The sequence below is a fragment of the Dendropsophus ebraccatus genome, chromosome 4, assembly GCF_027789765.1.
Source record: "Dendropsophus ebraccatus isolate aDenEbr1 chromosome 4, aDenEbr1.pat, whole genome shotgun sequence".
NCBI classification, from domain to species: Eukaryota; Metazoa; Chordata; class Amphibia; order Anura; family Hylidae; genus Dendropsophus; species Dendropsophus ebraccatus.
In genome coordinates, this window is record NC_091457.1 from 8725929 (window position 1) to 8753126 (window position 27198).

Here is a 27198-nt window from a genome sequence, read left to right on the forward strand (position 1 = left end):
TCCTCGCACTCTGCGGACCAGCCGCCGCCTGATATACTGGGTAACGGCGCCAGAAGAGAGGACGTGTAAATCAATGGAAGACGACACTTCATCCCTTCAGAGGGAAAACACATCCAAAGATACCGACGCCTCGCTCTAACGTCCCGAATATGCTGCGTGTAATGCTCCCCGGCTGCGGCTCTGCTGGAAGGATTTATAGGACAATGGGACCAAGGACCAGTCCTGGAATCCGGCATCAATCGGACCGGACAGGTGTCAGATTAACAAGCAGCAGTAAAAACGTACATGATACCAGCCACGACGGCTGTCCGGAGCGACCCCCATATAATTTAGTGTAATTCTAGAGATAACTTCAATAATAGTGTTGTGGTCATGCTCTGTGACCTCTGCAAAAACAGAGGGTGAGCTGTGACCCTTACCTATGGGTAATAGTGGCCTTTGTGTTTTCTTATTTTATTAAAGAGGTTGTCAATTGAAAAACTTTTTCTTTCAAATCAACTGGTGTTAGAAAGTTGTATAGATTTGTAATTTACTAATAATAAAAAATCTCCAGTCTTCCAGTACTTATCAGCTGCTGTATGGCCTGCAGGAAATGTTGTTTTATTTTCAGTCAGACACAGTGCTCTCTGCTGACATCTCTGGCCGAGACAGGAACTGTCCAGAGTAGGAGAGGTTTTCTATGGGGATTCATTGAAAACCGAGACAAAGTTCCTGTCTCGGCCAGAGGTGGCAGCAGAGAGCACTGTGTCAGACTGAAAATAAAACAATACTTCTTGCAGGACATACAGCAGCTAATAAGTATGGGAAGATTTGAGATTTTTTAATAGAAGTAAATTACAAATCTATATAACTTTGTGACGCCAGTTGATTTGAAAGAAAAAGTTTTTCACTGGATAACTCATTTAAACTACAATCACTATGGACCAACCCTGGAATCCACCATCAATAGCACCGGACAGATGTCCGGTTTTCAGTCTGGATTATAAAACAGCAGTAAAATGATAAATGATACAAGCCATGTTGGCTGTCCGGAGTGACCCCGATTCAATTTACATAATAAATGTGTAATTCTAGTGATTACGTCTATGAAGAGTGTTGTGGTCATGCTGTGTGACCTCTGCAAAACTCGAGAGTGAGCTGTGACCCTAACCTATTGTTAATAGTGGATTTTGTGTTATCTTATTTGAAACTACAGTCACAGCCCTTGAATCATTCATCGATGAGAGTAAACAGAGGCCAGATTATCAGGTAGTCTGGATTATCACATGACAATAGACATATAGATTATCCAAGCTATGACACCTGTGTCAGATTTGGGCCCATTCGCTTTAAATTATCAGCGTAGACCATAGAAACCTGTAGGCTGGAGGTAATTTATTGAATTCTAAAGAAGAGTGTTGTGGTCATGCTCTATGACCTGGACAGGGAGAGGGTGAGCTGTGACCCTCACCTATTGTCTATGATATATCCTGTATTTTCTGCCTCCTTATCTGCTGTTACGCTTTATAGAACACTAGAACTACACTCCTAGTCCTGTAATCTGGCATTATTGCGACTAGACATGGTGCCAGATTATCAGGTAGTATGGATTATAAAACAAATATAAACTCCAGTTTTTGGCTACACATTCCAAGCAGTGACAGCTATCTTGGATGCAACCCCACTTATAGACCATAGGAACCCATACTCAGACTCACTGACTTGTGTTGTGGGCATGCTCTGTGACCTGTGCATAGATAGGGAGAGGGTACTTGTGACCATCACCTATTGTCAATGGAGTATCCTGTAATATCTGCTGGAATGATATATAGTCCTATTCCTGTAATCCGGCAATGATCGAACTGGAGAGGTGTCAAATTACGGATTATCAAACAGCCATAGAAATGTAGCGCAGTAGTATTCACCAGAGGAACCGGTCATCATTGACTACTATTGAAGAGTGTTGTGGTCATGCTCTGAGAGAGAGAATGGAGTGATCACCTATTGTTAGTGGTAGGTCCTGTGTTATCTTTCTCCAGTTTTATAACAGAAGCATAAAGGAGTCCATACACTATTGTGCTCTGAAGCCAACGGCTCTGCAGGATCAGCTGATCATCTAATGCGTGCTGGGGGTGTACAGAGAGCACAAAGTCCCGCTGTAACCTATGAAGCATTGTACGCACTCAGGTCATGTTTGATCACGCCGGTCGCAGTACGGAGGAACGCCGTCTCACTACAAAGTGTTGCGCTCTTTGTTTTGTTGCTTTTTATGCTGAATTTGAAGTTTTTTATTTTTTTTTAAAGTGACAGTTTAAGTAAAAACCTCTGGTATTACGGTGACGATCAGCCTCTTTGATATGGATTTTCACCTTGCGGGTGTTTGCGAGCGGCGGAGATGGCGCGTCTGCTGTGATAGAAGGCGATCGCCCGCTGAGATAAGACGCCGAATGAAATTAGAAAGTTCCTTTAATTCTCGTCTTCTGATGTTTTTTTCAGATATTGATGAATGCGCTGCCAAAATGCATTACTGCCAAGCCAACACCGCCTGCGCCAACTTACCGGGATCGTACCACTGCGACTGCCTCCCGGGGTATACCCGCGTGGATGACTTCTCCTGTACAGGTAAGGATCCGCCCGGCTCGCTCACTGTTATATATATATATGTCTCCTAGTCATGTTATTATATGGGGGCAAATATAGACCGAGATGGTAATGTGATCCAACAAAGGTCGCAGAGGTCGTTGTTTAAAGGAACGTTCTGTTACAATTACACTCCGCTACAGTATAGAAAACATTGCGCGCTGTATTTCTCTGTCCAGTGTATTGATCGGTTAGGCAGGGTTCACTCTGCGTTTTTTGCAATTCATTTTTTTATTCTTTTTATTAAAAAAGAAATGAAAGAACTGATCCAAAACGGATGCACACAAATGCATCAGTTTTTTTCATCCGCTTTTCCATCCATTTTTTGCATAAAACGAGTGAAAAAAAAAAAACTGACTACAAAAACGCAGTGTGAACCCAGCCTTAGCATTGTGTGCTGTATTTCTCTTTCCAGTGTATTGACGGGTATCTCGGGTCTCCTACTGTAATGATGAGTCAAAGAGGAGTTGTGGCTCAGCGTTTGTGCCGCACTTTGGCACGCCTCACCTCTACTTCAACATGAATATTTTCAGCTGGCCGGCCTCCTGCTCGCTCTTGCCATCAGCATTGTGCTGATCCTCTGGTCTACGTTGCCTGTGTGAACCGCGACAGCGGGAAGCGCGCAGCCTGGGAGATGAGTGGTGCATGCTCAAACTATTGGTGATACCTTGATGATGGCAAATGCGAGGAGGCCGACCAGCATATCATGGAGAAGAGGGAGGAGGAAGCAGTGGTGCAGCACAAATGGCAAGCCCCAACTCCTCTTTGACTCTTCATTACAGTAGGAGACCCGAGATTTCACAGAATCTACTCCTGGGACGCATATTCACAAGGAGCATGCTACCTACAGCACACTTGGGCTCAGGTCCGGGTGCTGAAAGATTCCCTTTAAAGGGGTTGTCCATTCTAAAGAATCAGTGATAATGTAGGATATTCAGGACCCTTATTAATGAGAATGGAGAATGACTACAAAGAGTCCTCGCTCTGGGGAACTTCTGTCCTAGTAAGGTTGGGTTTACATATGTCCAGCAATATGGAACGACCACTGATGAGAGCACCTGGTGTCCGCTCCGACACTGCATAGACTTGGGGGAGCCGCATTGGGAGCTGACTACATTGGGAGAGCTTACCACATTGGCGGAGCTGTCTACATTGAGGGAGCTGACTACATTGGGAGAGCTCACCGCATTGGCGGAGCTGTCTACATTGAGGGAGCTGACTACATTGGGAGAGCTCACCGCATTGGTGGAGCTGACTACATTGGTGGAGCTGACTACATTGGGGGAGCTGACTGCATTGGGGGAGCTGACTTCATATAGATTTGTAAATTACTTCTATTAAAAAATCTCCAGTCTTCCGGTACTTATCAGCTGCTGTATGTCCTGTAGGAAATGGTATATTCACTCCAGTCTGACACAGTGCTCTCTGCTGCCACCTCTGTCCATGTCAGGAACTGTCCAGAGCAGGAGAGTTTTTCTATAAGGATTTGATGCTGCTCTGGACAGTTCCTGACATGGACAGAGGTGGCAGCAGAGAGCACTGTGTCAGACTGGAGAGAATAAACCACTTCCTGCAGGGCATACATCAGCTGATAAGCACTGGAAGACGAGGTTTTTAAATAACCTTTTGACACCAGTTGATTTGAAGAGGATTTCCGCCGGAGTACCCCTTTAATGAACAGAGTGCTTGCATTCTAGCTGCTTACTCTTACAATACTGCGCCTCTTAAGTGACCCCCCCCCCATGCCGGCTCAGACATGGTACGGTCCATTGAGACCCAGCCGCCTTCTGTTTCCTTCCAGGTCTGGTGCTGCCGATGCCAAATGCCGGCGCTGATCCTGTGATTAGCGGAGCATTGCTGGAACGGAATTTCTTCTTTTCATTATGTCGGCTCCTCTCAGAGACCCTCCCGGGGGGATTGCTGTTTATGGAGCCACGATAAGGCTCGGAGCCCCCATCACTGAGAGGGAACTTATGCAGAAAGCATTTTTCCTGATTGCTCATTATTTGGCAGCCGCCCCGCGTGCGCGGTGTTTAGTGGTCACCTTTTTTTTATAATTGCCCTTGTGGAGCCGCCCGGCTTTCATTCCAAGGGAAGGATTTGGTTGGAATGCAAATGATCCAATTGTGTGTATTACAGCGTCTGAGCTTGGCATGACCTGCTATTAGAATATATAGATTAAAGGGTTAATAAAAACACTTCAAGGGTAAACCAGTGATCCGGGGTCCTGGAGAAGACACTGTACTAATAGCAGCCAATCAGAGAAGAGCACTAAGCAGGGGCAGGACTGTAGGAGGATTCTACTGGGCCCTGGTGTCTGGGGGGATCCAAGTGCCCTATAAGAAGATAATAATGGGGTCCTGATACAGAGCTTAAAGTCATAGGTCAATGGGGTCCATTGCTTGTGTGCATTATGCAGTGAAAGAGTTTTAAGCAGGGGTGTGACTGTGGGAGGAGCAGAGGACGCAGCCTGTTTTTGTCCCTGGTGTCTGGAGGGGATCCAAGTGCCTTATAAGATGATAATTCTGGGGTCCTGATGCAAAGCTTCATGTCATACCTCTAATAGATCAATGGGGTCTATTGCTTGTGTGAAAGAAAGAGCATTAAGCAGGGGTGGGACTGTGGGAGGAGCAGAGGATGCAGTCTGTTTTGGGCCCTGTAGTCTGGGGGAATCTAAGTGCCCGATAAGAAGATAATTATGGGGTCCTGAGCTTCATGTCATACCTCTAATAGATCAATGGGGTCTATTGCTTGTGTGATAGACAGAGCAGTAAGCAGGGGCGGGGCTGGGGGAGGAGCAGAGGATGCAGTCTGTCCTGGGCCTTGTTGTTTTAGCGGATCAAAGGGCCATATAAGAGATTAACTGTGGGGCCCTGATACAGAGTAAGTTATAATTCCCATAAGTTTATGGGGTCATTAGCCCCTGCTAGGGTCTGTAATACAATGGAAAGGGACACTGAGCAGGGGCGGGACTGTAGGAGGAGCAGAGAGTTCAGTGGATCTTGGCATCTGGTGTCTTGAGATGTATGTGTACTACATAAGGAGGATATAACTGTAGGTCCTGATAGGGATGTTAGTGGGATCCACCGGTCATCATGCAATGGATAAGAACACTGAGCAGGGGAGGGACTCTAGGAGGAGCAGAAGATGCAGGCTGTATGGGGCCCTGGTGTTTGGGGGGGTCTGAGTGCCATGAGAAGATACTTGTGGGACCTTTGAGAACTTCAATATATATCTCTCATAGATCTATGGGGTCTACTGGTAGTGACAAGTGTCTGTTATACTGTGGGTCCAGAACTGCACTGTGCCTTATGTCTGTGCGGCGGAGGGGCCCCTTAAAGTGTCTGGACCAATGGTCAACTGCTACCCCCAATATTTATGTGTCAGACAGGGAACTGAAAGCAGGTGTCATCCATGGTCCCTACATATATATGTATATATATATATATATATATATATATATATATATATATATATATATATATATAGTATGATTATATAAAGGCTTCTCATGGGCGGGGCAAATCTTTGGCATGGGAGGGTCTGCTACATGCAACAGTGCACTCAACTGCCATCAACCCTTGTATATCCATTATGGATCAGATGCCCCATCTTGTACTACGTGCCCCCCTTCCCCCACTATATACTGACTATCCAGGATCACCCCTACTGTGATGGAGATACGGAGGAAGGAGGAGCCTGCCCCTCCCCCACCCCCCAGAAAAAACAAACACTCGATCCCTACAGTAGGTGATGGTGATAGGGCCTCAGTGCTTGGGGCATTTCTGTTCTGGGTTTTACCCCCAACCTCCCTCCAGTGAAATGAACCCTGTAATTAAGGTAATGTCCCCTTTAAATCTAATCTGATTTCGTGCCGTTCAGTCTGTGACTTCTAGCAGCAGCCGGAGGTTAGGATCTGTCTGTTTCATGTGAAGTCCATTCCCCTCCTAAATGTCACTTGGGTTCCTGATGAATCCCCTGATAATAATGTGCGGATTACGCCCCCCCCCCCCCCCCCCCCACCGGCCCTAATGGAGCTGCAATAATATTGAGATTTGATTTGACATATGAATTATAAAATGAGAGCGCCCGGCGAGCTCCGCGCACGCTGCTCTCCCCCTAATGGCTGCTTGACGGGTTCACGGTTGAGCGCCGCCAACATTTTTAGCCAATTTTCCTTCTGTTTATATTATTAAAGGTTTTTTATTAGGGTTTTTTTTTTTTTTTTTATTCCATTTTTATATGACAGAGAAACAAATGGACTTTATAATCCAAATGGAAATTATAATCATCGGCTCAGTGTAACAATCCAATAAAATCCTATCAGGCACAATATAGCAAAAGGTCAAATCAAAGGTCATCACCCTTAAAGGGACCCTTCCAACGTTTGACAAAAATTGTAAAAAGTTTTAATCCATTGGTCCAATGACCAATCAATAGACCACAGGGGGGAAGCGATTGGCTGTGTTCTTCGCTCCCTGCTCTCAATGGCCACAACCGATAAAGCCCATAGACCTAAAGGGGTACTCAGTTGGTTTCAGTAAGTTATATGAATTTGTAATTTACTTCTATTTAAAAATCCACAGTCTTCCAGTATTTATCAGCTGCTGTATGTCCTGCATGAAGTGATGTATTCTCTCCAGTCTGACACAGTGCTCTCTGCTGCCACCTCTGTCCATGTCAGGAACTGTCCAGAGCAGGAGAGGTTTTCTATAGGGATTTGCTGCTGCTCTGGACAGTTCTTGACATGGACAGAGGTGGCAGCAGAGAGCACCAGAAACAATACACCACTTCCTGCAGGACATACAGCAACTGATAAGTACTGGAAGACTGGAGATTTTTAAATAGAAGTAAATTACAAATCTGTATAACTTTCTCACACCAGTTGATTTTAAAGAAAAATGATTTTGCTGGAGTTGCCCTTTAAAATGTTAGTCCGCTTCAGTCGTGTGGCACAGAGCCAGGAGAGAATGTACCTAGCTAGCACTTCTCCCACTTCTCTAGTAATCTAAACTGAAAACTTTTGACACTTTTGTTATTATTATTATTATTATATTTTTTTTTAAAGTGTCAGTGCCCATCTAACTAAAGGGAGCATTTTCCCTTAAAGAAAAATAAAAATAAAAATCTCCTTCCTTGAGTCAAAGTGTATGGAAGACAAAACTGCCAAAAACAGCGCCACTCTTGTCCTCAGTTTGGGTGTGGGTATTGCAGCTCACTTCCATTGAAGTAAATAGAGCTGAGTTGTAATACCACGCACCACCTGAAGACAGGGGTGGCGCTGTTTTTGGAAGAAAGCAGCTCTGTTTTTGTAATCCCAGATAATCTATATAGGAATCTGATTGGGGATGATTGAGATGCTGGATGCAAATGGTTAATGGTTTCACAACAATGGATAACACAGTAACAGTATGCGGGCAGGGTGTTAGGGTGATATGTACATATGGGGGCACACGGGTTATTTACATCGGCACCTAATGTACACATGTGATTGTATTGTGTGAGAAGCGTGTAGTCATGGGTGGCGGGATGAGGTGTTGATTGTACGGATCATTTCTCCGATCACATTTTACCGCCCTAAACAGATGGAGAATTTTCCACCAAATTTACTGCAGGAAAATCTTCATAATGATCAGCGGAGCAACGATCAGCTCCATGCGTACAGAGCTCCCCGGCCATGGAGTCTAAGGCTTAGAGCATAGTCAGTGTATTTGTCCCCGTTCACACATGAACTCTATGGGAGACGATCAGCTAAAATACAGAACCTGCAAATAGTGACAATGGTTTATTGGTGGCCCAGTGGGGTTGATTGGCTCCCCCTGCAAGATTTGGTGGCAGGGTGCGGCCTGTACTATGGACAGTCCCGTAGTCCTGTATTCAGTCATTGCTATAGGCCTGTAGCAATCGATGGCTGAAATGATGGATCAGTGAAGTATGTATGTACTGCATTGATCCCCATAAGCAATCATAAGCAAATGTGTTATTAAAAGAAATAAACTTAAAAAAAACAAACAACTAATAAATAATATTATTATTTTACTATAATAATAAAAATAATTAAAAAAAAAAACTTTAAAAAAAAATAATTAAAAAAAATCCCATAACAAAAGTTTAACACAATAAAGCAAACTACCTTCCTGGTTGTAGCGCTGCCGCTACTAGACCCACCGCTACCTCCTGCTGTTTGGCCGATTCCGGGTGCCGAGCAGACCTGCAGCGTCACGGTTCAGTGGGATGGAGCGGTGGGTCTAGCGGTGGCAGTGTGCTGGGAACGTATGTTTGCTTTATTATGTTAAAGTGGCCCATTTATTATGTACACTTTTTTCATATTGTACGGATCTGCAAAAATACAGATGAAATATGGAGGATTTTTTAGAGGATTGCTGATGAAAAACAGGAGACTCAGGTTTCATGTGAGTAGGCCCTAAGCAGTGTACCATACTGTAAGTGGCAACGTATAGCAAATAATTGCTGACTGTATAGAAGCAGGGGGACCCTTGTAGAGATGATAGATACTTGGGGTACCCTTGATAATGACACTTGGGGTACAGGATAATGACACTTGGGGTACAGGATAATGACACTTGGGGTACAGGATGGTGACACTTGGGGTACAGGATGGTGACACTTCGGGTACAGGATAATGACACGGGGTACAGGATAGTGACACGCTGACACTTGGGGTACAGGATAGTGACACGCTGACACTTGGGGTACAGGATAATAACATCTTATTCTCCATTTTTCCTTAACCATACCTTCCATCTTCCCCTAACCTTACCCCCATCTTCCTTTTAACCTTACCCCCATCTTCCCCTAACCTTATCCCCATCTTCCCCTAACCTTACCCTCCATGTTCCCCTAACCTTACCTTCTATCTTCCCCTAACCTTACCCTCCGTCTTCCCCTAACCTTACCCTCCGTCTTCCCCTAAATTTACCCTCCATCTTCCCCTAACCTTACCCTCCATCTTCCCCTAACCTTACCCTCCATCTTCCCCTAATCTTACCCTCCATCTTCCCCTAACCTTACCCTCCATCTTCCCCTAATCTTACCCTCCATCTTCCCCTCACCTTATCTTCTATCTTCCCCTCACCTTCCCCTCCATCTTTCACTAACCTAACCCTCCATCTTCCCCTAACCTTACCCTCCATCTTCCCCTTACCCTCTATATTCCCCTAACCTTACACCATCTCCCTCTAACCTTACCCTCCATCTTCCCCTAACCTTACCCTCCATCTTCCCCTTACCCTCTATATTCCCCTAACCTTACACCATCTCCCTCTAACCTTACCCTCCATCTTCCCCTAGCCTTACCCTCCATCTTCTCTTAACCTTACCCCCCATCTAACCTCTATCTTCACCTAACCATACTCTCCATCTTCTCCTAATCTTACCTACAGTATATCTTCCCCCTAACCATACCCTCCATGTTCTCTTAACCTTACCCTCCATCTTTTCCTAACATTACCCTCCACCTTCTCCTAAGCTAAACTAAACTGGTAAGAAAACAGACCTACAGCAGCTTTTCCTGTAATATCCCCACACTAGCCCTACACTAAAGTGGACTATAGAAACAAGAAGACAGAACTAAGACCAAGAAGAACAGAACTAAGGTTAAACACTGAAGGATAAGCACAGTATAGAAGGCTCACTGCCTCCTATTGAAATCAGGATTTTTTATATATATATATATATATATATATATATATATATATATATATATATATAAAATTAACCATTACTTTTTTCCTATTTATCATATGAAATCAACAACCTGTGACGGAGGAAACTTATGGCAAGGGGAAAATAGTTTCCAAAGTTACTTAGTTCTTCTAGTTTTGCGACGTTCCATCGTTTACTGTATTCTCAGTGTCGTGCATATTCCCTTTTTATTATGGATGTTCCTGTCATCCTTGTCCTTTTAGGGGTCTGACCGTTTCTCTAATGTTCTCCATTGCTGGGTACAGTGGAGGCAGTGTGACCTTTCATTCGTCCTCCCGGCTGCCTAAGCTGAGTTGTTTTCGGCTTGTAGACTAGGCTTGTACTCTGGGACACAAATCTGTCTGCCGGTGACCAAGCCATACATCTGTGTCAGGCACAAGCTTGTGCTGCCGGTGTCAGGAGGCTGCGTCTTGGCTCCCGATCAACTCGCTGGTGTTAGCGGCCATGGCAGGAGGAGGAAGAAGAAAGCAAAAAGTTTACAGAGTGATTTGAATGCGCAGAAGTTTGTTCTGGTCTCCCGGTGGCTTGCTGACCATTCGCTGGCTATATACTGGCTCATGGCGCCAAACTGTGCAGAATGAAGGGCCGAGACGACGGCCGGAGAAACCTTCTAACCCTCTTACTGCTGCTGCTCTTCCATTCCTGTCCGATATTATCCTCAGTGAGGGGTGGATTGAACTGATGAAAAAAATAAATAAATAATAATAACGTCTTTCCCCAAAATTTCATTGGATAATGGCCTTCCAGGGTTGGGTGGGGGCATTCGTGCCATGTCATGGGGGTGCCATACGTAATTGTACCCTGGGAAGGGCGTTTAGGTGTAGGGATAGTTTGGGAAACTGAATCTCTGTTCAGTATGAAGCCTTGGTAGGGCTCCTCGGGGGCGGGGTTACAGAGAATAAGAGGTGGATCTTACAGATCCTTGGCCCCACTGCAAAATCTGTAATGGACCTGTGTCCTTTATGATATTGGTGTCCTCTTATGTGACATATGGACCCCATGTAACAGTGTGCCCCATGTGTGGCATAGGGCATGATGGGAATTGTAGTTTTCCTCCTATGATGGGAATTGGGAATTGTAGTTTCTGCTGCTTGGATGTTTATTGGAACATTGTCCCCCTATTAGGCTATGGGCCTCTGCTCCCTATGGCCAGGGTGGGGCCCTGTGTTTGGTCAGCAAATTCCCACAGGCATAGACTCTATTATAGAAGAAAAAGCTGCAAAGAGTGTCTCTTACTCTGGAGGACCCAACATGTCTGTGCATTACAGTAACAGCCCATTGCTTTCAATTGGAAGTGTGTAATACTGAGTTCCCCCTGTGGTGGCGCTGCAGGGAAGTGGTCCATTTCCTCCATAGATCATGCCTGATCACTGAAGGTCCCAGCTTGGGGCACATTGTAATTTGATTGTAAGTAGACAATCCCTTAAAGCTTTAAATGTATCAGACTACAACCCCCTTTATTAGACTGGTTACCTCTCTTAAAGGTACAGTACCTACAATTCATTTACAGTTTTAATTAGAGGGGTGTTTGATATTATAACAACATTTCCCCCTAAACAATAAGAGTGCAGGGCGACTCCTTGCTCGTCTTCCATTGCCGCGTCCTCACGTGTTTACTAACACGGGCGCCAAACAAATCAAAGTATATCACGGGAAGGCGAGAACCTTCATTTACATCTCAGCTTCTATAACACATGGCGGATATTTACTGTACACACTGGGCAATCTGGCGGAGATGAGGAGGCTGGATTACTGGAGACAGCACAAGACGTCTCAGGGGTCTTCCTTATGTCTGGCGATCAATCTGGGACAGTTCTCCGCTTTGGCGTCTGTAGGAATGCAGTGATGAGTGAAAGCTGTATATATATATATATATATATATATATATATATAATTGGTATGGTAATTTTTTTTTGTTACCAGTTTCAAGATCTTTGCTTGCTGTCAGTGAATGGGAAAATTCATAGTCATACCCTCCACATGCTATCACAGCACCTACTCCTCTCTGCCATGCCATGAGGTAGTGCTTACAGGACACTATTGGAGGGAAGAAGGAGTTACTGATGGACTGGGTTTGCAAGATTATGTGTGAGCAGAAAAGAAACAGCAGCAGCACAGCAAGGATGGGGTTACATCAGGCGCTAGATGGCTGCTATGGACAAACCTGAACGCTAAAGAAAGGGGAAGATTGTTTACAGGAGGCTTCACTGTGTACATAAGCCTTGATTTACCTTTCATAGACATTGCTGATCCTCCGGAGATGGGAGACAGCTAGCAGCTGCAGGCTTTCTCCTCTTTCCTGCACAGAGCAGTTACAAAGCCCCGCCCCTACTTCCTGTGTTTTGTCTGTTACTAGAGACAAACTTTTCCTAACGACCGACAATGGACAGCAGATTTCAAGGTAGAGAGACGCTTAGTGGCCAATACATTACACCTTTAATTTCTGGGTAATCTTTGGTAAATTAAAGAATTAGCAAAAATGTTAGGAGTCAAATAGTCTATCACATGGAGGGATAAATGACGACCATGTGAGCTCTGCAATTGTATCGAGTCTAGATGAATTATCCCTAGATGGCGTAATGTGCACGCGATGGAAACGTAAAGTTAGCCGTCTGTCACATTAGTCCTCCGGGGACTCTTCTTACAGACGACCTCTTGTGTTTTACACCAAGCAGGATAGACGTGTTGTGGCCGTGAATCCCAGAGTTGTAGGTTACGGATGTGACAGACTCTGTGATTATAAACGTTTCAGGGCGGTGAGGAGAACTGAAGAACCTCTTGTAACCTTCAGTCACTGCTACAAGGCAGAGTGAAGGAGATGAGATGTTACGGTGACTCTTGGCTTCGTGAAGGTCAAGATGAGATAAGAGGTGAGGACGTTGGGGAGGCTCCGCTGATTGGAGTTGGTGGCATTTCCATCAGAGACGTGAGGATCAGAGTCTTCTCTCATCGCCCTGATCCTTCACATATAAAGGCATCGTGTTCGACAGAGTATGGCCTCCATAAGTGGGAAAAATCCATACAGGTGCTTGAAAGGTTGCCGTAGAGGAGTCTGGGAAGGTTGTTCATCTTCAGTTTGACCGTCGGACTGTGAATAGATCCTTTAAACCCGGGGAAGCATTATTCTAGGGCAAATGAACTAGGTTATGCCGTGTCCGATTGGTGTTGGTCCAATTGGTTACTGCTAAGCGAAGGTCTGCAACGTTACTGGGAAAGCATTGGGACATCTTGCTTCCCCTAAGTAGACCCTTAACTACAGTGGACCACAAGGTCAGCCATTGACTATAATGGGCTATGTGGTCAGTCATTGACTATAATGGGCTGTGTGGTCAGTCATTGACTATAATGGGCTGTGTGGTCAGTCATTGACTATAATGGGCTGTGTGGTCAGTCATTGACTACAATGGATTACATGGTTGGCTGTTAACGATTATGGACGCCATCTGGTCTGCCATTGACTACAATGAACCATATGGTCAGACACTGACTGTCAGGAACCACAAGGTCAGACTATACCTGAATGCTAACGTGATTGAGAATTATGGGCAGCATGCTTGGATAACAATTCTAATGGGCTATAGGGATGGCTCTTGGCTTAAATAAAACACATGGTCAACTATTGACTACAATGAGCTATATGGTTAGCCATCAACTATAAGAAGAAACACATGATTGACTGCTAACTATATTAGGATGCATAGTGAGTCAAAAGCTATAATGGGCTGTATGGTTAGTCATTGACTATAACGGACCACATGATTGACCATTGACTATATATAATAAACCACATGGTTGCAATGGACCACATGGTTGGTTATCAACTGAGATAATAAGCCACATTTTTGGCAATATTTTATAATGGGCTACTTGATCAGGTATTATCTATGATGGGTTTATCGTTACTCATTTACAATAATAGGCCACATGGTCAACCATTGACTTTAATGAGCCATATGGTTGCCCATTGGTCATAATGGACTGCATGGTTGGTCATTGATGGGCTGCTTGGTCAGTCATGAACTTTTTGGATAGTCATCGACTATAATGAACCACATGGATGCTGTCGACTATAATGAACCACATGCAGTAGTTACTCATTGACTATAATGAACCACATGCAGTAGTTACCCATTGACTATAATGGACCACATGGTCAGCCACTGACTGTAATGTACCACATAGTTGTCCATTGGCTATAATGGACTGCATGGTTGCCCCTTGGCTATAGTGGACTACATTGTTGGTCATTGGCTAGAATAAGCTCTATTGTTAACCATTGACTGTAATGGGCCACATGGTTGACTATTGACTATAATGGATCACATGGCCGGCCACTGACTGCAATGAACCTATAATTTTCCATTGATTATAATGGACTACTATGTTTGTATGAATCTGCAACATTTTTGACCGTTAACTATAATTGGTGTATAGTCATTGACTATAATGGGTCACATGGTCAGTGATTGACTATAATGATTCACATAATTGACTATAATGGGCTGCATGGTGAGTCATTGAGTAGAGTAAGTCACATTGTTGGCCACTTCCTATAATGGGCCACCACGAGGTGAGCCATTATCTATAATAGGCTATATAGCTAGTCACTGACTGTCATGGATCGCATGGTCGACCATTGACTATAATGAGCTACATAGTCAGTGGTAGATGGGCCGCACCTTTTGCCAGGGGGGCACTTCGTGGGGGGCACATTGGTCATACCCCTCCCCCCCACTCCCCGCACTTTGCTGCCTCCAGTTCGGCACCATTAGCACACAAAACCCCCGTAATTAAGAGAATAAATTGGAGGAAAATTTTTCGGATCCTTTTATAAAATGTCGGTAAATGGATTTACCAACAAAACCCGAAGCATTAAATGATAAAAAGACGATATCTGACTCTTCAACGGCGCCGATGAGAAAAACGGAAAAATACTTGAATGATGTGAAGAAATAATTGTTTTCTACAAAGCTATTATTAGGTGGCGAGGAGCGGCGCGGCTCCCCCGTCCGGGCGGCCGCCACACTTTTAATTAATGTTGCTTTTTTATAATCAGGAAATCATTCTGAACATTAATGTGGCTTAATAAAGTATCTGCCGCGTCCCCGCTCCCCCCCCTCCCCCCCGCTAATTAATTCTCTGCCGCCAAGATTCACCATTATTCTAAGGGAGGAAGAGGCATGTGATGTGGAGGAGAAGAGGCGCTCCATTCACTGACAGCAAGCAGAGCTATCGGAGAACGCAATGAGCTGGAATATACCGATGTACAATGTGTTATCATAGAAGGATTATTGTATAGATCAACATAACTGATTGCAGGGTGTACATGAGCATGGCGGTCATAGATGTCGTGTATAGATGCTGATGTGCTGTATGGTATAGATGCTGCAGTATATAGATGCTGCGGTGTAGAGATGCTGCAGTGCTGTGGTGTATAGATGCTGCAGTGTATAGATGCTGTTGTGTTACGGTATATAGATGCTGCTTTGCTGCAGTGTATAGATGCTGCTGTGCTGCAGTGTATAGATGCTGTTGTGTTGCAGTATATAGATGCTGCTGTACTGTGGTGTATAGATGCTGCTGTGCTGCAGTGTATAGATGCTGCTGGGCTGCGATGTATAGATGTTGCTGTGCTGATGTGTATAGATGCTGCTCTGCTGCAGTGTATAGATGCTGCTCTGCTGCAGTGTATAGATGCTGTGCTGCGGTGCATAGATGCCGTTGTACTGGGTAGACACCATTGTGCAGACTGTGTGTTTTCTCCCCGTCATTGCCCTGTGCAGATTCACCCCACCATTGCCCTGTGCGGATTCTTTTCATCATTGCCCAGTGCGGATTCTCCCCGTCATTGCCCTGTGCGGATTCTCCCCGTCATTGCCCTGTGCGGATTCTCCCCGTCATTGCCCTGTGCGGATTCTCCCCGTCATTGCCCTGTGCGGATTCTCCCCGTCATTGCCCTGTGCGGATTCTCCCCGTCATTGCCCTGTGCGGATTCTTCCCGTCATTGCCCAGTGCGGATTCTCCCCGTCATTGCCCTGTGCGGATTCTCCCCGTCATTGCCCTGTGCGGATTCTCCCCGTCATTGCCCTGTGCGGATTCTCCCCGTCATTGCCCTGTGCGGATTCTCCCCGTCATTGCCTTGTGCGGATTCTTCCTGTCATTGCCCCGTGCGGATTCTTCCCGTCATTGCCCCGTGCGGATTCTCCCCGTCATTGCCCAGCGCAGATTCTCCCCGTCATTGCCCTGTGCGGATTCTTCCCATCATTGCCCTGTGTGGATTCACTCTGTCATTGCCCAGCGCAGATTCTCCCCGTCATTGCCCTGTGCGGATTCTTCCCGTCATTGCCCTGTACGGATTCACTCTGTCATTGCCCTGTGCGGATTCTCCCCGTCATTGCCCTGTGCGGATTCTCCCTGTAATTGCCCCGTGTGAATTCACCCCGCCATTGCCCTGTGCGGATTTACCCCGTCATTGCCCTGTGCGGATTCTCCCCGTCATTGTCCTGTGCGGATTGCCCCTGTAATTGCCCCGTGTGAATTCACCCCGCCATTGCCCTGTGCGGATTCTTCCCATCATTGCCCAGTGCGGATTCTTCCCATCATTGCCCCTTGCGGATTCACCCCGTCCATGAGTTCTACACTCCGGGGCCCCACATCGGTGCCGGACCCTTGCTTCCTATCCCTACAGTACAGCTTAGACCTCTTTCCCCTCAGTCTTTTAATAGTTAATTTCCTCGGAGTGCGAATGTTCCGACTTTCCTCCTCCACCAGAGAGTTGGACTCGTTTTGCCAGTGACAAATGGAGCTTAGAATGGTTGAGACGCGGCCTCTCCCGGACGATGGAGGAGATTTATTTCTTCGCTTCTGTCCTGGTGGAGGACAACCAACTGGGAAGATGAGGGGGTGTCTGCTGCCTGAGTGTTGTCGCATGTGAGTGGCGGGCAGGGGGAGCCGGCAGAGGTAACAGCAATGCCAATGAAGGTTAACAGCTTATTTTAATGTACTTGGCTCATCTCGGTATTCCTGGACACGGTGAAGGACGCCGGCAAATCAATTCCCCAAACTGCTGCTGCTTTGTGCGAGGAGCCGCAGTGTGAACAGTTTTCTGTCATAAACTCTTTGAAAGTTCCCAGATCCTTGACCATCTCTGACATTGTCTCAGGGCCGGTGGGATGTGCTGATTCATTTCTTGTTGTATCTTTATCCAGATATCAGCTGCATTACTGTATACCTGTATATTGCAGGAGTATATAGCGGCTCCATATAGGAATGTCCTCTGCTGGAACCCTGGGGCCCTATTGTTGTGTCAGACCCTGCGGGACCATGGTTATAATTTCATGATTTATTATGGATGGTGGAGCACCGACACATCCTCCTGTCCTCCCTATATACATGCCTGCTAGACCCCTCTGCCCCCTCCAGACTCAACTCATCCCTGTCCAGACTCCTCTGTCTGCTCCTCCAGACTCCTCTCTCCGCTACAGTCCTTACTGTCCCCCTTCAGACTCCTCTTCTTCCCCCAGATTGCCTTCTTATCTAGACCCCTCTGTTCCTTTCTAAACTCCTCTGTCCCTCTTTAGACTCATTTGATCCCCCTCTGTCTCCCTCCAGACTGCTCAGAGTAAAATATAATCCATTAAAAGTTAATATCTGAGGTCTGAATTCATTTAACATGTCAGTGTTTGGTCTGGAGTCTGAATTAAATTTGTGTCTGGTCTGAAGTCAGAATTAAGTTTCTGTCCGGTCTGAAGTCTGAATTCATGTTGTGTCTGGTCTGAAGTCTAAATTACTGTTCTGTCTGGTCCAAGGTCTGAATTATTGTTGTGACTGGTCTGAAGTCTGAATTAATGTTGTGTCTGGTCTGAAGTCTGAATTAATGTTGTGACTGGTCTGGAGTCTGAATTAATGTTGTGACTGGTCTGAAGTCTGAATTAATGTTGTGACTGGTCCAAGGTCTGAATTATTGTTGTGACTGGTCTGAAGTCTGAATTAATGTTGTGTCTGGTCTGAAGTCTGAATTAATGTTGTGACTGGTCTGAAGTCTGAATTAATGTTGTGACTGGTCTGGAGTCTTAAATACTGTTGTGTCTGGTCTGGAGTCTCAATTACTGTTGTGTCTGGTCTAAAGTCTGAATTAATGTTGTGTCTGGTCTGAAGTCTGAATTACTGTTGCGTCTGGTCTGAAGTCTGAATTACTGTTGCGTCTGGTCTGAAGTCTGAATTACTGTTGCGTCTGGTCTGAAGTCTGAATTAATGTTGTGTCTGGTCTGGAGTCAGAATTAATGTGTCTGGTCTGGAGTCTGAATTAATGTTGTGTCTGGTCTGAAGTCTGAATTAATGTTGTGTCTGGTCTGGAGTCAGAACTAATGTTGTGTCTGGTCTGGAGTCTGAATTAATGTTGTGTCTGGTCTGAAGTCTGAATTACTGTTGTGTCTGGTCTGAAGTCTGAATTAATGTTGTGTCTGGTCTGAAGTCTGAATTAATGTTGTGTCTGGTCTGGGGTCTGAATTACTGTTGTGTCTGGTCTGGGGTCTGAATTATTGTTGTGAAAAGGACGACACTCCGTGGATCAGTGGTGCTCAAGGTGGGATAGTCCATCAGTATGTAGAGAAGAGCCCGGCGCTCACCGGTAAGTTCTATTCATTTACTCAGTGCAGAATGCATCAGTGTTACAATCAGTAGGCGTTTCGGCCAGACATGGACTTCATCAGCTGAGTCTGATTTTATGCTGGTGTCTAGTCTGGAGTCTTAGACCCCGTTCACAATTACGGGCAGCACTATAGACCCATTAGCTGAGTGGCCTTGTTCACACATCCGTTCATGTTACAGGCCATGATCCATGCGGCACGGATCACTATTCTTTAATGAGTATGCCCTTGCATTGCGGACCGCATTACGGATGTGTGAATTTTGGCCGTCTGTGGACGGAGAGGTGACAGTGTTGTTAGCACTCTCTTCCCATCAGGAGACATTACAGTCACATTTAGGTAGTCCCCTAATGTTTTCCTTCAGTCTTCTCTCTCTCTCACTCTGTAGAGGTCATAGGACGTCTTCCCTTTGACCAGTCCTGATGTTTCTCCTTCAGAATCTCCCGACATAGAGGAGTTTGGGGACGTTTAGTATAATTGTGACCTTGACATCTTATCTGGGGATATCTGAGACAGCAATATAAAGAGTCAGTGCCATGACCCCAGTGCTGCCGCATGCTCTGTGCCATCCCTAGATAACGGCCGGGGTGTCTGCCATTTGCATCCATCACTTTCCTTATGAATGATAGTTCACGGCCAGCTCCATTCATGAGAGTGAAGGACACGCGTGTATAAGGCAGAGGGGTAATTCATCATTGCCGAGCAATTGTCAGGAGCTATTCACAAATCTGTCAGGAATAGACTGTTTATTGTAAGAGGAGAAGGTCGTCCCTTAAAGGGGGTGTCTAGGTTTATGTAAATAAGACCAAATCACTTTTTAAAACTCCTAGACAATGCTCTGTGAGCTCTATAGCCTGGACTCCAGCCTGATACATTGTGCATAGCTAGTCCTGCTCTCAGCTGTATCCAGTGTAGACAATGCTCTGTGAGCTCCAGACTGATACATTGTACATAGCTAGTCCTGCTCTCAGCTGTATCCAGTGTAGACAATGCTCTGTGAGCTCCAGACTGATACATTGTACATAGCTAGTCCTGCTCTCAGCTGTATCCAGTGTAGACAATGCTCTGTGAGCTCCAGACTGATAAATTGTACATAGCTAGTCCTGCTCTCAGCTGTATCCAGTGTAGACAATGCTCTGTGAGCTAAGCAGTAATTATCGTTAGATTCTTCTGACACTTCTCGGTTAATCTTGGCATACTCCTGACTCCCCCATAATCCGGTGAACATGATGATGATGTTGCAGACTCCTCCGGACGTTGCTGCTGGATTATGTCGTCCTGTGAGAAGTTCTACAAATATTTAACTTTGGGTGAAGATGAAACTTCTGTTTATTTTTAATTCCTTTGAAATAAATTGAGAAATCTGAAAAAAACAAACAAAAAAAAAAATCATCCAAAACAACAACACTCGGCAGGTGCAGAATTACTACCAGAGGTGGCCTCACTGCTGAAATCCCTCCCTGTGGACTCAGTGTTGGGGAGCAGAATGGTGGGGATGAGGCCGGGAGATCAGCTGCTGCTCCTGAGGTTTGGAAAGTTTCCTCCATGATGTGGATTCAATGGACAACGTGGCCTAAAACCAGGAAGCAGCGGGAAGTGATTGGGTTTATGAAGTGCCCCCCATGATAGGTATCCCCCCTACTACCCCCCGGAGAAGATAGTATTCTCCATGGTAGATACCCCCTCTACTATCCCTCCTCAGTAAATAGTGCCCCCCATGGTAGGCATCTCCTCTGGTATCTCCCCCAGCAGATTGTGCCCCCCATGGTAGGAACCTCCCCTACTATCCTCCAAGTAGATAGTGCCCCCCATGGTAGGAACCTCCCCTACTATCCTCCAAGTAGATAGTGTCCCCCGTGGTAGGAACCTCCCCTACTATCCTCCAAGTAGATAGTGCCCCCCGTGGTAGGAACCTCCCCTACTATCCTCCGCCCAGTAGATAGTGCCCCCCATGGTAAGAACCTCCCCTACTATCCTCCAAGTAGATAGTGCCCCCCGTGGTAGGAACCTTCCCTACTATCCTCCCCCCAGTAGATAGTGCCCCCCATGGTAGGAACCTCCCCTACTATCCGCCCAGTAGATAGTGCCCCCCATGGTAGGAACCTCCCCTACTATCCGCCCAGTAGATAGTGCCCCCCGTGGTAGGAACCTTCCCTACTATCCTCCCCCCAGTAGATAGTGCCCCCCGTGGTAGGAACCTCCCCTACTATCCTCCCCCCAGTAGATAGTGCCCCCCGTGGTAGGAACCTCCCCTACTATCCTCCCCCCAGTAGATAGTGCCCCCATGGTAGGAACCTCCCCTACTATCCTCCCAGTAGATAGTGCCCCCCATGGTAGGAACCTCCCCTACTATCCTCCCCCCAGTAGATAGTGCCCCCCATGGTAGGAACCTCCCCTACTATCCTCCCAGTAGATAGTGCCCCCCATGGTAGGAACCTCCCCTACTATCCTCCCCCCAGTAGATAGTGCCCCCCATGGTAGGAACCTCCCCTACTATCCTCCCAGTAGATAGTGCCCCCCATGGTAGGCATCTCCTTTGGTATCCCCCCTGTAGATAGTGCCCCCCATGGTAGGAACCTCCCCTACTATCCTCCCAGTAGATAGTGCCCCCCATGGTAGGCATCTCCTTTTGTATCCCCCCTGTAGATAGTGCCCCCCATGGTAGGAACCTCCCCTACTATCCTCCCAGTAGATAGTGCCCCCCATGGAAGTAATCTCCCCTGATATCTCCCCCAGTACAGAGTGTGCCCCATAGTTGGCATCTCCGCCACTACCCTCCCCCAGTAGATAGTGCCCCCCATGGTAGGTATCTCCCCTACTACCCTCCCCCCCAGTAGATAGTGCCCCCCATGATAGGTATCTCCCCCAGTAGATAGTGTCCTCCATGGTAGGCATCTCCCCTATCCTCCCCCCAGTAGAGAGTGTCCCCAGTAGGTACCCCTCCCCAATAGATAGTGTCCTCTATGGTAGGCATCCCCCTTGGAAATAACCCCCCCTCCTCCCAATGTAGGCATCCCTCCAGTGTAAAAAAAAAATCATACTCACCTGTTTGAAGTTCTGCAGTAGTTTTTGAGGGTCTTTTCTTCCTGCTCTCCAAGCACACAGGTGACCTCACTCGTGTGTGCTGGCTTTCTGTGGGATAGTGGGAGTGGCTGCTTATTAGAAGTCCTCCACCAACCTTGTCAGCTGCTGACATTGTTATATGCTCTTAGGTCAAGGAGACACATGGTACCTTTCATATACCCGGCTGTGCTTCCATAATCTAGAGAATATGCTTTATTCTCCGATGCTAAGTGTCACGTCTCCTCGCTCCCCCTCCCATACCTATCCTCGCTTGGGGCTAAGCTTCCAGTTGGCTGCCAATAAATCAGGAATGGGAGGGGGAGCGAGAAGATGTTACAGCCCCAAGCACTTCAGCAGCCTCTTTGACACTCAGCGTTGGAGAAAAGTATTTTGTCTACAATATGGAAGCACAGCTGGGTGTATGAGCGGTACCATGTGTCTCCTTATCCTAACAACGATCAATGTCAGCAGTTTGGAATGTGAATTGACACTGACAGTTTCCCTTTAAAGAGGTCTTTTAAAAAACATTTTTTTTAAAAGAGGCCCTGATGCTGCAAAAAGAAATCATACTCACCTACCCTGATCCCCTGCTGCTCCTGTCTCACTCTCTGGTTCTTCCTGCCTCTGATGACAGGAAGTGCCCACTCAGTCAGTAACCGCTGCAGCTGCTGATTGGCTAAGCAAAGCACATGATCAGAGACAAGAATAAATGGAGAGCATTGATGGGGGGATCAGGGCAGGTGAGTATCGTCATTGATCAGGGCTACGGTCCAGGGAAGAGGCTTCAATCCTTTGCAGTCTTCGCAGCATTTTAAGACCTCTCACTTTACTGCACAACATACGACGCGGGAGAATCTCATCTCATAGTCCATTTGCTCCATATGAAATCATTAATCACTCGGCCGCTGGGTTATGCTGCTACAGATGTCATCTTGATTGGAGTCCAAGTCTGATGCGCCAACCAATCCTAAGGACACCCACCGTGCAGGGACCCCGTAAAGCGTACACAGCGCTACACTGGATGCATAGTAAACAAATCCCATACGGATACAAATGTTTGGTGTTTGAAAGGGAAATCAATGGAGATTTAATTCATGACGTTTGATGTCATTGCCAGAAGCCGGGGAGATGTGCTCTTCAGATCTGTGGTTATCAGATTCCGGGGATGTAGGAACGCAGCAGATCAGTAACGCGGCTGATCCCCGCTCTCTCATCCCACCATATAATCATCATGACCAGAAGACCCTATAAATAACTCCCTTAATAAACCCTCTAGACGACCAGGATTGTTATTACAGGCCTCTAGACCACCAGGGATACTATAAGAAGCTTCTATACCATAACTATATTGTTTATACTGTAAATCAGTGAATTAATATTAACCACTAGCCCACCAGGTGTATGATTTATTAAACCACTGTTGTTGTTGCTAGAATCATTTTGTCCAGTTACATAAGGGGGCAGTATATTTCCAGGTGGCATTTCTCACATTATCAACCCACATTTATTTATGCATATATACAGCATAACCAGAATAGGCAACAACTCATATGGTACACTCTCTAGACCACCAGGGAGGCTATTAGAAGCCTGTAGACGTATATTCGTTTTACAGGTAAAACATAATCAAATCTGCAAATTAATGATAACCACTAGCCCAACTATTATTATATCGCTAGCCCATCAGGTGTATTCTTTATTATACCACTAGCCCATCAGGTGTATTCTATGTTACATCACTAGCCCATCAGGTGTATTCTTTATTATACCACTAGCCTATCAGGTGTATTCTTTATTATACCACTAGCCTATCAGGTGTATTCTTTATTATACCACTAGCCTATCAGGTGTATTCTTTATTATACCACTAGCCTATCAGGTGTATTCTTTATTATATCTCTAGCCCATCAGGTGTATTCTTTATTATACCACTAGCCCATCAGGTGTATTCTTTATTATATCTCTAGCCCATCAGGTGTATTCTTTATTATGTCACTAACCCCTCTGGTTTATTCTATATTACATCACTAACCCATCAAGGTGTATTCTTTATTATACCACTAGCCCATCAGGTGTATTCTTTATTATACCACTAGCCCATCAGGTGTATTCTATATTACATCACTAGCCCATCAGGTGTATTCTTTATTATACCACTAGCCCATCAGGTGTATTCTTTATTATACCACTAGCCCACCAGGTGTATTCTATATTACATCACTAGCCCATCAGGTGTATTCTTTATTATATCACTAGCCCATCAGGGGTATTCTTTATTATACCACTAGATCAGGTGTATTCTGTATTATACCACTAGCCCATCAGGTGTATTCTTTATTACACCACTAGCCCATCAGATGTATTCTGTATTATATCACTAGCCCATTAGGTGTATTCTTTATTACATCTCTAGCCCATCAGGTGTATACTGTATTACACCACTAGCCCATCAGGTGTATTCTGTATTATATCACTAGCCCATTAGGTGTATTCTTTATTACATCTCTAGCCCATCAGGTGTATACTGTATTATATCACTAGCCCATCAGGTGTATTCTGTATTATATCACCAGCCCATCAGGTGTATTCTATATTATACCACTAGCCCATCAGGTGTATTCTATATTATACCACTAGCCCATCAGGTGTACACTTTATTATATCACTAGCCCATCAGGTGTATTCTGTATTATACCACTAGCCCATCAGGTGTATTTTGTATTATATCACTAGCCCATCAGGTGTATTCTTTATTATATCACTAGCCCATCAGGTGTATTCTGTATTATACCACTAGCCCATCAGGTGTATTCTGTATTATTCCACTAGCCCATCAGGTGTATTTTGTATTATATCACTAGCCCATCAGGTGTATTCTTTATTATATCACTAGCCCATCAGGTGTATTTTGTATTATATCACTAGCCCATCAGGTGTATTCTGTATTATATCACTAGCCCATCAGGTGTATTTTGTATTATATCACTAGCCCATCAGGTGTATTCTTTATTATATCACTAGCCCATACTATACTTGGGTAGAGTATCTTTGGCGAAGTCCATTCAATATACAGTTATCCACCATTTTTGTGATGTCATCGTAGGAAGAGGGTGGGTCCTGGTGATGTCACTTACTACCCTCTATTGTCACACATAGAATATGGCCTCTTACTATACATGAGAGTGACCCCATAATACATGGATGTGATTTTCCAGCATGTGCTGTGTACGGTATACCGTGTCCGTATTTCACTAATAACGTCCTCTGTCCAAACGTGTTCGGATCCGGCGCAGCCAGCGGTAATTATCACGCACTCATTAGCATATTTCCTCCTTGCATTTATAATGGATGAATACCAGATGAGACGCCGTCTTTCCCATATAGGCGTGGAGGGAGCTGGGAATATTATCGCCCCGTTCCGAGCGCCCATCTTGCGCTAATTGGGATTCAAGTTGAATTTTAATGAAGAAAAAAATCTTTGTAATAATTGGCCGAGTGTTCCTGTTTTTTTTTTAAGCCTGGGTAAAATATTCCGGCCTGGTAATTTGCCTTTCATATAGGATTTCACTCTCCGCACAAGATTGTGGCGGGGTCACCGCATAAACGTTACCACCTACCAATTATTTCCCTTTTATACTGAACCCTGAGAAGTGCCGGAGAGCCGACCGCGCATGACGGGGGGCCGAGACATGAGCAGCCGACCACAGCTTCACAGGGTCATTACAGGGCACGCTTAAAGGGGGGCACCACCTGCAGAGATACAAGAGGAAGAGCAGCAATGTCACCAGGTCAGGCGAAAGATTCTGCCTCCCAGATCAAGAGAAGCGAACATATATATCACTGCTATATAGCATCAAGGAAAGCCGCCAGACTAGCCGAATGATGGATTTATAGACTGCAAGTCATCATAAGCAGTGTTATAGTAGTTATATTCCTGTATATAGGAGACAGTATTATAGTATTTTATTCCTGTATATAGGGAGCAGTATTATAGTAGTTATATTCCTGTATATAGGAGCAGTATTATAGTAGTTATATCCCTGTATATAGGAGCAGTATTATAGTAGTTATATTCCTGTATATAGGAGCAGTATTATAGTAGTTATATTCCTGTATATAGGGGGCAGTATTATAGTAGGTATATCCCTGTATATAGGGGGCAGTATTATAGTAGTTATATTCCTGTATATAGGGGCAGTATTATAGTAGTTATATTCCTGTATATAGGGAGCAGTATTATAGTAGTTATATTCCTGTGTATAGGAGCAGTATTATAGTAGTTATATTCCTGTATATAGGAGCAGTATTATAGTAGTTATATTCCTGTATATAGGGAGCAGTATTATAGTAGTTATATTCCTGTATATAGGAGCAGTATTATAGTAGTTATATTCTTTTATATAGGAGGCAGTATTATAGTAGTTATATTCCTGTATATATAGGAGCAGTATTATAGTAGTTATATTCTTGTATATAGGAGCAGTATTATAGTAGTTATATTCTTGTATATAGGAGCAGTATTATAGTAGTTATATTTCTGTATATAGGAGCAGTATTATAGTAGTTATATTCCTGTATATAGGAGCACTATTATAGTAGTTATATTCTTGTATATAGGAGCAGTATTATAGTAGTATATATTCCTGTATATAGGAGCAGTATTATAGTACTTATATTCCTGTATATAGGGGGCAGTATTATAGTAGTTATATTCCTGTATATAGGGGCAGTATTATAGTAGTTATATTCTTGTATATAGGAGCAGTATTATAGTAGTTATATTCTTGTATATAGGAGCAGTATTATAGTACTTATATTCCTGTATATAGGGGGCAGTATTATAGTAGTTATATTCTTGTATATAGGATCAGTATTATAGTAGTTATATTCCTGTATATAGGAGCAGTATTATAGTATTTATATTTCTGTATATAGGGGGCAGTATTATAGTAGTTATGCAAAACACGAACTAGAGAGAATGGAACCGCTGCACATCCCATCTATGGCTGATACTAATGCCGCTAGGCCTATATTAAAAATCAACACCAGAGTGTCTGTATATGAATTGATCAAGCCATATTGCCCCGTGTACCACCGCGCAGGTCCTCTGGTCAACACGGGTCCCTACGCTAACTCCACACCG

The 27198-nt window shown here is 44.9% G+C and overlaps 1 protein-coding gene across 4 annotated transcripts in view; it reads left to right on the top strand.

Moving 5' to 3' along the window:
• NELL1 (neural EGFL like 1) overlaps positions 1 to 27198 on the top strand; it is a 445407-nt gene that overhangs the window by 256073 nt on the left and 162136 nt on the right. For all 4 annotated transcript variants that reach the window (XM_069968052.1, XM_069968055.1, XM_069968054.1 and 1 more), the window contains exon 13: positions 2476 to 2601. In XM_069968052.1, the coding sequence (XP_069824153.1) occupies positions 2476 to 2601 (126 nt within the window). The remainder of the gene's footprint in view (positions 1 to 2475; positions 2602 to 27198) is intronic.